The sequence below is a fragment of the Lolium rigidum genome, chromosome 7, assembly GCF_022539505.1.
Source record: "Lolium rigidum isolate FL_2022 chromosome 7, APGP_CSIRO_Lrig_0.1, whole genome shotgun sequence".
Lineage (NCBI taxonomy): Eukaryota > Viridiplantae > Streptophyta > Magnoliopsida > Poales > Poaceae > Lolium > Lolium rigidum.
Window position 1 is genome coordinate 36,039,336 of NC_061514.1, and position 11,080 is coordinate 36,050,415.

An 11,080-nucleotide genomic window follows, 5' to 3' on the forward strand; every position below is an offset into this window, starting at 1 on the left:
CCCCTTATAAGCTGCTCCAACTCTTCTTCAACTAGCAATGTGGGACTAAACTTTTGTCCACCCCTGCCATGCAATGAATGAGCCATGTGGGCCTCTAGGATTTATTAGGAATTTCTGAAATATTTATTGTGTTGGTCCAATATGGACCAAAATTCCTACATGTTCTTGGAGATTCTATCGTTATGCGCCTTCCATAGTCTCCTATTATAAGTTTGAATTTATCTTATTTTGGATCAGAATGTCTATTGAGATTAGTCTAGTGGAGCGCTGGTATAGGCAGCTCCATTCTCAAATGGATGGAACACGCATGCCAACACCACTAATAGCGCATTGACGCGTTGTTGAGATGCTGTGAGCTAATTCTGCTGACAGAGATGGAGAATTAGCAAAACCTTAATTTTTTACAATTGGAGTTCTATTTTATTCTCCCGGTCGCCATCTGCTGAAATCTAAACGCGCGCGCGCGGCGTCCCGATCTCATCCTCCGCTAACTGCAGTCCTCTTCAAGACACGCAACTACAACAACGACTACCGCTAGCTAGCAGTTTCTTCTTCTGGACCAAGAGGCAAAAATGGCATGGTCAGCTCTTGCTTTCTACTACCAGTTCCGTCTTCCCCAAGAACAAATATGACATGCTTGGTCGTGGTGGCCCAACCATCGTTTCGTTTCGTTGAAGCAGTCAGCGCGCGATCCACCAACCACACCCTCTCATCTCATCTCATCTCATGATATGCATGCAACACTCTTAAGCTGGACTACTATATACTCTATATATACAACACGCTCCACCATCAGCTCACAATCTCACAGACAGTATCCAGTAATCAATCACACACCGCCAATCTAGCTTGTCGTGTCAGCTACCTCGGCCCAGTCACTTGCTCATAGCTTCCTAGCTCACGTACGTACGCTAGCAAAGTAGCTGTCCATCCGAAATGAAGATCACGGTGCACTCGTCCAAAGCCGTCACTCCCGACTACGCCGGCTGCGGCGTCGCTCCGGGCAGCACGGCCGACGTCGTCCCTCTCACCGTGCTCGACAAGGCCAACTTCGACACCTACATCTCCGTCATCTACGCCTTCCGCCCGCCCGCGCCGCCCAACGCCGTCCTCGAGGCCGGGCTCGCCAGGGCGCTCGTCGACTACCGCGAGTGGGCCGGTCGCCTCGGCGTGGTGGACGCCAACGACAGCAACCGCCGCGCGATCCTCCTCAACGACGCCGGCGCGCGCTTCGTGGAGGCCACGGCCGACGTGTCCCTCGACAGCGTCATGCCGCTCAAGCCCACGCCCGAGGTGCTGTGCCTGCATCCGAGCGCCGACGACGGGCCCGAGGAGCTCATGCTCATCCAGGTCACGCGCTTCCCCTGCGGCTCCCTCGTCGTGGGGTTCACCACGCAGCACATCGTGGCCGACGGCCGCGCCACGGGGAACTTCTTCGTCGCGTGGAGCCAGGCCACCCGCGGCGCCGCCATCGACCCTATCCCCGTGCACGACCGCGCGTCATTCTTCCAGCCCCGCGACAAGCCGCTCGTCGAGTACGAGCACCGCGGCGTCGAGTTCAAGCCCTACGACCAGGAGGCTCACGGCGCATGTGAAGCTGTCCACCATGCCCTTGCCGGCGACGACGACGAAGACGAGGTGGTGGTAAAAAAGATACACTTCAGCCGGGAGTTCATCTCCAAGCTCAAGGCGCAGGCGTCGGCGGGTGCGCACCGCCCGTACAGCACGCTGCAGTGCGTGGTGGCGCACCTGTGGCGGACCATGACGATGGCGCGCGGGCTCGACGGCGGGGAGTCCACCAGCGTCGCCATCGCCGTGGACGGGCGTGCGCGGATGAGCCCTGGGGTGCCGGACGGCTACACCGGCAACGTCGTGCTCTGGGCGCGGCCAACCGCCACGGCGGGGGACCTGGTGACCAGGCCGGTCAAGCACGCAGTGGAGCTCATCAACCGGGAGGTGGCCCGGATCAACGACGGGTACTTCAAGTCCTTCATCGACTTCGCCAGCTCCGGCGCCGTGGAGAAGGAGCGGCTGGTGGCGACGGCCGACGCGGCGGAGATGGTGCTCAGCCCCAACATCGAGGTCGACAGCTGGCTGCGGATCCCGTTCTACGACATGGACTTCGGCGGCGGACGGCCGTTCTTCTTCATGCCCAGCTACCTGCCGGTGGAGGGCCTGCTCATCCTGCTGCCGTCCTTCTTGGGCGACGGGAGCGTGGACGCCTACGTGCCGCTCTTCAGCCGTGACATGGACACCTTCAAGAACTGCTGCTACACCCTCGACGTCTAGCTCTGCTTCTCTCGCACCTACTTGCCATGCCGGATTCGATCACGTTTAGCTAGCTAGCTGCATGCTTCTTTGATTTAATTACTATTATTTGTTCATGCTGTTTTGGCACAATAAACGAACCAATTTCTAAGCTTGAAGTCGTTAACATGATTAAGGGAAATCATATTGCGCGTGCTCATACAGTTTGATACCGTTGTTTAATACTTCCTCCATTCTCTTTTAATTGACTCAGACTTAGTACAACTTTATACTAAATTTGAGTTAATTAAAAAAGAACGGAAGGAGTAATATATAATATTATATTACATCTATTATCTATCTATATCTATCTTTACCTACTAATAAAGAAAGCAAGGTTTCTCCCCCAGATTTTCGTCCGTTTTAGATTTATCCGTGTTTTTCAGTTAAATTACAGGGTTGGCACCGCCTAAGTTAGGTCCGTCCTTTCCTGGAGCGAGCTCCTCGCGCGAGGTCCAGCCCATCCTCGCTATGTGTCGAGCCGCACCAGAGATGCGAACGCTAGGGCTCGCCTCCGCCCCGCCTTCACATACAAAAGGGCCACCGCCGCCGCCAAGAAATCAGATCGACTCCCGTCAAAACAATCCGTCCCGACTTTTTGGTTTCGTCCGTTGATCCGTCGTAGAAGTTATAAACTCTTCCGGTATGTGCCGCTCCATCGTACCAGCTACGAATTCTTCCTGTTTGTGCCGTCAACATAACGGACTCTGGGCTGACTGGCCTCTACTAATAAAGGAAGTAAGGTTTCTCCCCAAATTTTCGTCCGTTTTAGACTTGTCCCTAATTCTGATTGAAAATTACATCCACTGCCACCGTACGACGTGAAACGTTTCCTTCCTATTCTTCTGTTTCTCTTCATCCTCGCTCCGAACTATCCCCGGTCGCGTCAAGCTGGACCCTCCGAACTATCCCCGATCGCGTCAACATCTACCGATCCTTATCTATCCCAAGAACTACAACCGCGGCAGCCAGTCTCACACCCACTTTGATCTATCCAAAAATTAACACTTGCATTTCTCTTTCCATCGAAGCTCTGTTATCACCAGAATTTGACCGGATCAGAGGTAGGCCGCGATTGGAGATGGGCTTGAAGAATATACATGGAAGAAATACATGAATCGGCCTTATATGCAAAGTTTGGGCTAGTTAGCCCGTGTATCTGTAATATAGTAGGATACGTGTCGGTTAGATAGAGTTTGGCTCGTGCCCGGTTGGGATTATTCCCACGTTAGAAAGTCTACGGACTATAAATATGTATCTAGGGTTTATGAAATAAACAACAATCACGTTCACCACAAACCAATCTAGGCGCATCGCCAATTCCCTTGTCTCGAGGGTTTCTTCCGGTAAGCATCATGCTGCCTAGATCGCATCTTGCGATCTAGACAAGTACACGTTTATTCACCGTTCATGCGTTGCTCGTGGCCGAAGCCTTGTTGATGGCGAGCAACGTAGTTATCATAGATGTGTTAGGGTTAGCATTGCTTCATCGTATCATATGCTTTCGTCCGTGCAACCCTTAGACGTCTAGCCGTCCTTACACCTATCTTAGGTGTAAGGGTGGCACCCCGCTTGATCATTATTTAGTAGATCCGATCCGTTATGATTGCTCCTTGTTCTTCAAGGATTAGTTTAATATCTGCATAGTTAGGCCTTACAAACGGGTTGAAGGATCCAGTGGCGCGTAGGGTGTAGTTTGCTAGCCCTAGACAGGATGTTCCGGGGATCAACTTCATGTTGGTTTTTAGGCCTTGTCTAGGGTCGGCTTACGATCACCGTGCGTGGCCGCCAGGCTGAATCACGAGTAGGATGTTCCGATTATGTGGTGAAAACCCTAAATCGTAGTATGTCGCTTTAGCTTTATTTTGATCAAGCAGGACCACCATCTGATCGTACACCTCGTACGAATCATGGGTGGATCGGCTCCTTGAGCCGATTCACAGGATAACCTGAGAGCCGATCGAGGCTCATATTTAATGTTTACGTGTATGCCATGCAGGAAACTAAGCGAGGCACAATCCATCACCTTCCTGACCAGGTATAGGTCAGGTGGCACGCCCTTGCACTAGCATCGGACGTGCGTGTCGAGTCTTTGCGGGCCGTCACTCGGATGGACCAGGGCCAGCCGCAGTCCTGGGAGCCTCCCGGCTCTACTGTGTTGCCCGTCGCTGCTCGCCGGTGGGTTTCTGACCGCAACACATTCTGGCACACCCGGTGGGACAGTCTTCGACATCAACCGCATCGCCATCTACATCTGAGATGGCGGAAGGCACCCCAGTCACGTACGAGGATCTGACCGAGGAGCTCAAGAAGAAGTATGACGAGGTCAAAGCAATCCTCGAAGCCGACCTCATCGGCTCTTTTCACGTAACCCGCTCACACGGCATCGGTGGAAAGGGTTCTCACCCGAAGGCGCGCTCGATGGAGTGGACCCGTCCGCCCCGTCGGAAGAACGCACCGTGTCTCCCGCGTAGGAGATTAACTTCATGGTAGCTCATTCGCTGCACCGCCATTCTGAGAGCCTGGTGAACACTTTGGAGCGTGTCGCTCTTCGGGTGATCCAGGAAATCATGAGGCATCTGTAATCTCCGTCAGGACCAGCTCTAGGGACTCACCAAGGAGAGATGCCACTCCAGTCCTGTCCACCGCTGCCATTCGCGTTGGCAGCCCCAGAAGTGCCGAGTTCACCGGCATACGTCGTCTACAAGATCGGTGGTGACCCTAGTGACTACCAGTTCTTGCATGAGGCGCCTAAGGAGATCCCTCACGGATACACATGCACATACGTGCCGGACCGCGCAGAATCGGGCACTCACGAACCAGGCCGCAACGAGCAGGGACTTCGGAACAGCCAGGAGGAACTTCGGGAACAGATCTCGAGAAGCGTACGTGGCTAGCTAAGTATGCCACCCCGATAAACCTCCGCAGCCCAACTCCTGCAGCTTGGCTCGGAGCTTGAGAAGCAAGCGTGGCTGGCTAAGTATGCCACTCCGGCGAATCTTCGAGTTCAACTCCCGCAGCCCAGCACCGCGGATCGGATCAAGTACAATCTTGAGAGACCAGTTCGGCATGGTGCCGAAAAGGAGGGCAATCGGCTATTCCAAGCCGTACCCCAACGAGTACGAGTTGATCCCACTTCCACCCAAATATCGGCTCCCTGAATTCTCCAAGTTTAGTGGATCAGATGGCTCCAACTCAATCGAGCATGTGAGCCGATATTTGGCACAGCTGGGCACGATCTCAGCATCAGATGAGCTGCGTGTGAGGTTCTTCGCACAGTCCCTCACAGGATCGGCTTTCGGGTGGTACACATCGCTGCCACCAGACTCAATCCGGACTTGGAAGCAGCTGGAGGAGCAGTTCCACATGCAGTATCACTCGCAGGCTTCCGAGACCGGCATTGCCGATCCGTAGCACAAGTACGACAGAAGCGCGGAGAAACAAGTGTCGAATATATCCAGCCGCTTCGAGACCGTTAGGAACCGATGCTATTCAGCTCGTGTGACCGAAAAAGAAGCGATCGAGTTGGCGGTGGTGGGTCTCGCATCACCGATCAAGGACGTGGCCTCCCAAGCAGAATACCCTTCACTGGCGCACATGGTGCAGAAGCTGTCATCATATGAACAGCGCCACCCAGATGTATACCAGGATAAATTCAAGCGTGCGGTGGTCCTGGTTGAGGCAGACGAAGATGAAGGCTCTGCGGGAGATCAAGAGGTAGCAGTGGCTGAATGGACTCGGGGGCAAGCCCCGTGTCCTGCAAGTGGGTTAAGCCACAAGGTCCTCCAAGAGGGTTTGACTTCGACGTGACCAAGGCTGAGCAAATTTTCGACCTCTTACTTAAGGAGAAGCAGCTAAAGGTACCCGAAGGCCACAAGATACCCACGACGCAGGAGCTGAACGGAAAGCCATACTGCAAGTGGCATAACACGTTCACCCATGCCACCAACGACTGCAGGGTGTGGCGGCAGCAGTCCAAATGGCGATAGAGCAAGGGCGTCTAATTTTCAGCCAAGTACGCCATGAAGGTCGACACACACCCCTTCCCCGCCGTTAACATGGTGGAGTACACTTACCCTGGAGGGTGCCAGCCAGGATTCTCGTTCAATATCAACATGGTAGGACCTGGGCACCACTCTGGTAAGGACGGAGATGAGGGCAGCTGCTCTCATGACAACGATAAAGAGGAAGCCGTTCCACGCGATCAGCTCCGGCACGATGGCAAACGCTACATCACAGAGGGAGATGTGAGGAATGTGAGATATCAGCGACCTCTCTCTGATCACCTCCTCAACAAATATGTGAGCCAATACGACCAACACCGACGATACAACGACGATGATGAAAGAGATCGTCTGGCTAGGGACGCCAGGAGACACCGTCGGCATGATCGCGACGAGGAGAGATATGAGCGCCACGCCAAGGAAAAGTCGAGAGAGCAAGACGACGTGGATAGGCACTCGGGACCGTCCCTTCTTCGGACACCGCCGGGATTCGGGAATGAGCCGATTGCCTACAATCGGCAACCGCCCGAATGTAGACGGAAGAAGAAGGATGCAGCTAACGTGTCCGTGTTCGAACGTCTAGGGCCTCTCCCGCCTCGGAACAAGCACGCTGAGTCCTCTCAGGTAGAAGACCTCGAGGAACTAGAGGACGATGATGAAGAAGAGGAAGATAGGTACCACCGGCCAAGGTGGTGCCCTGATGGACTCAGCCGTTCCCAAAAGCGTAGGGTTCAGCGACTACGTGGTTTGGAGGAAGCCGAAAGGTTATACCTGCACACGTTGAGGAAGGCGCGACCTGATCTGGCCGCTAAAATTCAGCGAACCCTGGACGAAGAAGGTCGGCCACAAAGGAAAGAGTGGCGCCCCAGACAAAAGAAAGCCGATGATGAGACATCGGCTGGCACAAACATGGTGTTCATCCTTCCGACGGAGTTTAGTGCTCCAGGATTAGACGAAGCACCCGTGGCACAACTTGACTGCGGCCCACGGCCAGTTATTTTTGAGAAGCCACGAGAAAGAAGCTACAGACATCTGAAGGCCCTGTACTTGCGAGGTTATATCAATGTGCAGCCTGTCAACAAGATGCTGGTGGACACCGGAGCGGCAGTCAACATTATGCCATACTCCATGCTACGTCGGTTGGGACGCTCTAGCTCGGATCTGATCAAGACCAACGTGACACTGAGCGATTTCAACGGCCAAGCATCTGACGCACAAGGTGTTCTGAACGTGGATCCGACCGTAGGAAGGAAAACCATCCCTACGACGTTCTTTATTATCGACAGCAAGAGCACCTATGCTGTCCTCGCTAGGAAGAGATTGGATCCACGCCAATCGTTGCATTCCATCCACAATGCACCAATGCTTAATACAATGGGATGGAGATGAAGTAGAGGTCGTCCACGCGGATGATTCAGCCGAGATTTCAACGGCCGGCATGAACGTTTGGGAGACAACGAGGCCAAGAGCCACTCTCAGGCATCAATTTGGACGACTGCGAGCGCATCGACGTGACGAAGGACGGGGTTAGGCTGGTCTTATCCACCGGCCTGACCGTGTAACGAGAGAAAAATCTATGGACAAACGTGGCGAGGCCGATCCTTGTGATCGGCCCCAAAGATCTATGGACGAACATTGCAAAATCTTCATTGAGCGATTCAATCAACATGGAGGCCGATTCCAGCAATCGGCCAAAATTATCCTCACCATACGTTCTGCCTGTGTTCAACGTCGATCTAATGGGCAGCGGTTTTACGTCGGCTGATGAGCTGGAAGAAGACAACATTGGTCCTAACAGAGCCGACGTCCAAATACAGTGCCTTGGCTAACCACAGAGCCGATATCCGCAGTTACCTGGCAGATTCGGCTCGGGGGGCACCTAATCAGATGAACATGTGCGATACATGTGCAGTGAAATATTGGGGGCCGATAGAAAATCGGCCAGTAAAAAAAAATTCTCATGATGTACAGCCGATGCACGAACATCGGCTTTAGAACTAAGGAACGAAGCCGATGCACAGCCATCGACTCTAGTACAAATTACACAGGATCTACCAGCTGAACCTTCTCTTCGAGGACTTCCAACCCCTTGCGCAAGGTCGCCAGTTCAGCAGTACTGTCAGAGGTGTCAGTTTCGGCATGCAAGGCAGCCTTTTGCTCATTAAGCCGTTGGTGTTTCGTCTACGATATCGGCTTTCAGCGGAAGAAAAGGTGATCGATGGTGGCAAGTTTGGCTGGCTCTGCGTGGTGGTTTTCTCAGAATTTCCTGAGTTCAAAGCCCTTTTGTCTGATCTGTGCGTCCTCACCGCTATTCTCGCCTTGACTGAGGCTCGGGGGCAGCCGACCCGGTAGATGCTCTGTTTTTAGAAGCCGATTGGAGGGTCATCGGCTGGCCCTGCGCCATAACCTTCTTCAAAGATGGTGGATTCTTGCAGAAGAGGATCACTGGAGCTGGTGGGAGGAATTTAAGGGCTCTCTTGAAGGCATGGGTCTTCCACATTATCCACCAGATCTCAAAGTCATCAGTCGAAGAGTTGAAGGATAGATTGCAAAGGACCGATGCGTTTCCATCGGCTCGTTGAGCATTGGCTAAGTGAACAATCGGCAAAGTCAGTGTGAGGGGAAATCGGCTAAATTAGCATAAAGGAAATCGGCAAAATCAAATTGGGGGAAATTCTTCATTGATAAACGGGATTTCTTACATAAAGAGCTGATTGCTCTCAAAAGGAAGTACTAGGGGATACATTGCCCCATCTACTACTACTGATCCTATGCTAAGGGTCCTATCTACGGGCCGTCGCTGCCCTCGTCGTCGCCGTCGTAGCCGCTGTCGGCGCTACTCCCGGTGGGCTCGTCGTCGCTGCTGCAGCGGCCGCCGGCAGGGCCCTCGTTGTCCTCGTCTTCCTCGTCAGCGTCGTCGTCGTCGCTGGCGAAGTCGCTGAGGTTCCTCGGCCGGGGCGAAGCGCTTGGCCGGCGGTTCATCGGAGGAGGTGTCGTCGTCCTCCTCCTCCTCCTCTTCCTCCTCCTCGGAGGAGGTGAAGTCGTCCCAGGAGAAGCGATCGTCATCGCTCTCCTCCTCCGTTTCCCCGTCGGCAAGGAAGCGGAGGTCACTTTCCCCGTCGGTCGAGGACTTGTCGTCCTTAGACCGGACGGAGAAGTCGTGACTGGACTCGTCCCCGTCTTCTATGGCGCGGCGGATGTTGGCCGCGTGGGCCTCCTCCGGGTCCCACTCCGGCGTCGGCTCGCGGGAGGAGGAGGACTGGGTGGAAAGACCCGACGAGGCAGAGGAGGAAGAAGACATGGTGGCGCAGGAGGGCTTTTGGAGTGCTAATGCGAAGGGGATGAATAAGCAAACTGTTTGGAACGGTTAAATAAAAGGGGATATAGTGGAGATTCAATGCCACAGCAGTTTCCGAGGAAGTGGTGCCCAACAGAAAAAAAAATTGCCAGGTCACGCTGAGAAGTGGAGGAGGCAAGGCATCATGATGAAGGATACTGCGACGGTTCTGCTCTGCCACGACATGACCCGACGAAGAAAAGCGAGTGATTTTGGAATTGTCATTTCCAAAACCAGGCGGGCATGTGTTATCACCAGAATTTGACCGGATCAGAGGTAGGCCGCGATTGGAGATGGGCTTGAAGAATATACATGGAAGAAATACATGAATCGGCCTTATATGCAAAGTTTGGGCTAGTTTGCCCGTGTATCTGTAATATAGTAGGATACGTGTCGGTTAGATAGAGTTTGGCTCGTGCCCGGTTGGGATTATTCCCACGTTAGAAAGTCTACGGACTATAAATATGTATCTAGGGTTTATGAAATAAACAACAATCAAGTTCACCACAAACCAATCTAGGCGCATCGCCAATTCCCTTGTCTCGAGGGTTTCTTCCGGGTAAGCATCATGCTTGCGATCTAGGCAGTACACGTTTATTCGTTGTTCATGCGTTGCTCGTGCTGAAGCCTTGTTGATGGCGAGCAACGTAGTTATCATAGATGTGTTAGGGTTAGCATTGCTTCATCGTATCATATGCTTTCGTCCGTGCAACCCTTAGACGTCTAGCCGTCCTTACACCTATCTTAGGTGTAAGGGCGGCACCCCGCTTGATCATTATTTAGTAGATCCGATCCGTTATGATTGCTCCTTGTTCTTCAAGGATTAGTTTAATATCTCGCATAGTTAGGCCTTACAAACGGGTTGAAGGATCCAGTGGACGCGTAGGGTGTAGTTTGCTAGCCCTAGACAGGATGTTCCGGGGATCAACTTCATGTTGGTTTTTAGGCCTTGTCTAGGGTCGGCTTACGATCACCGTGCGTGGCCGCCGAGCTCAATCACGAGTAGGATGTTCCGATTATGTGGTGAAAACCCTAAATCGTAGTAGGTCGCTTTAGCTTTATTTTGATCAAGCAGGACCACCATCTGATCGTACACCTCGTACAAATCATGGGTGGATCGGCTCCTTGAGCCGATTCACAGGATAACCTGAGAGCCGATCGAGGCTCGTATTTAATGTTTACGTGTATGCCATGCAGGAAACTAAGCGAGGCACAATCCATCACCTTCCTGACCAGGTATAGGTCAGGTGGCACGCCCTTGCACTAGCATCGGACGTGCGTGCCGAGTCTTTGCGGGCCGTCGCTCGGAGGGACCAGGGCCAGCCGCAGTCCTGGGAGCCTCCCGGCTCTACTGTGTTGCCCGTCGCTGCTCGCCGGTGGGTTTCTGACCGCAACAAGCTCACACCCTTCAATTTCCATCCAAAGCTTTGAT

At 53.3% G+C, this 11,080-nt stretch overlaps 1 protein-coding gene across 1 annotated transcript; it reads left to right on the plus strand.

Moving 5' to 3' along the window:
• The first annotated feature begins 936 nt into the window (after positions 1-936).
• On the plus strand, positions 937-2,378 carry LOC124678778 (agmatine coumaroyltransferase-1-like). Its single transcript, XM_047214634.1, has one exon. It carries the CDS (start codon positions 937-939, stop codon positions 2,287-2,289), a length of 1,353 nt encoding a protein of 450 aa, XP_047070590.1. The 3' UTR covers positions 2,290-2,378.
• Positions 2,379-11,080: the final 8,702 nt, after the last annotated feature.

What these genes read in the sequence shown, in the direction of transcription:
- LOC124678778 (XM_047214634.1), top strand. Translation starts at nt 937, where the DNA reads ATGAAGATCACGGTGCACTCGTCCAAAGCCGTCACTCCCGACTACGCC.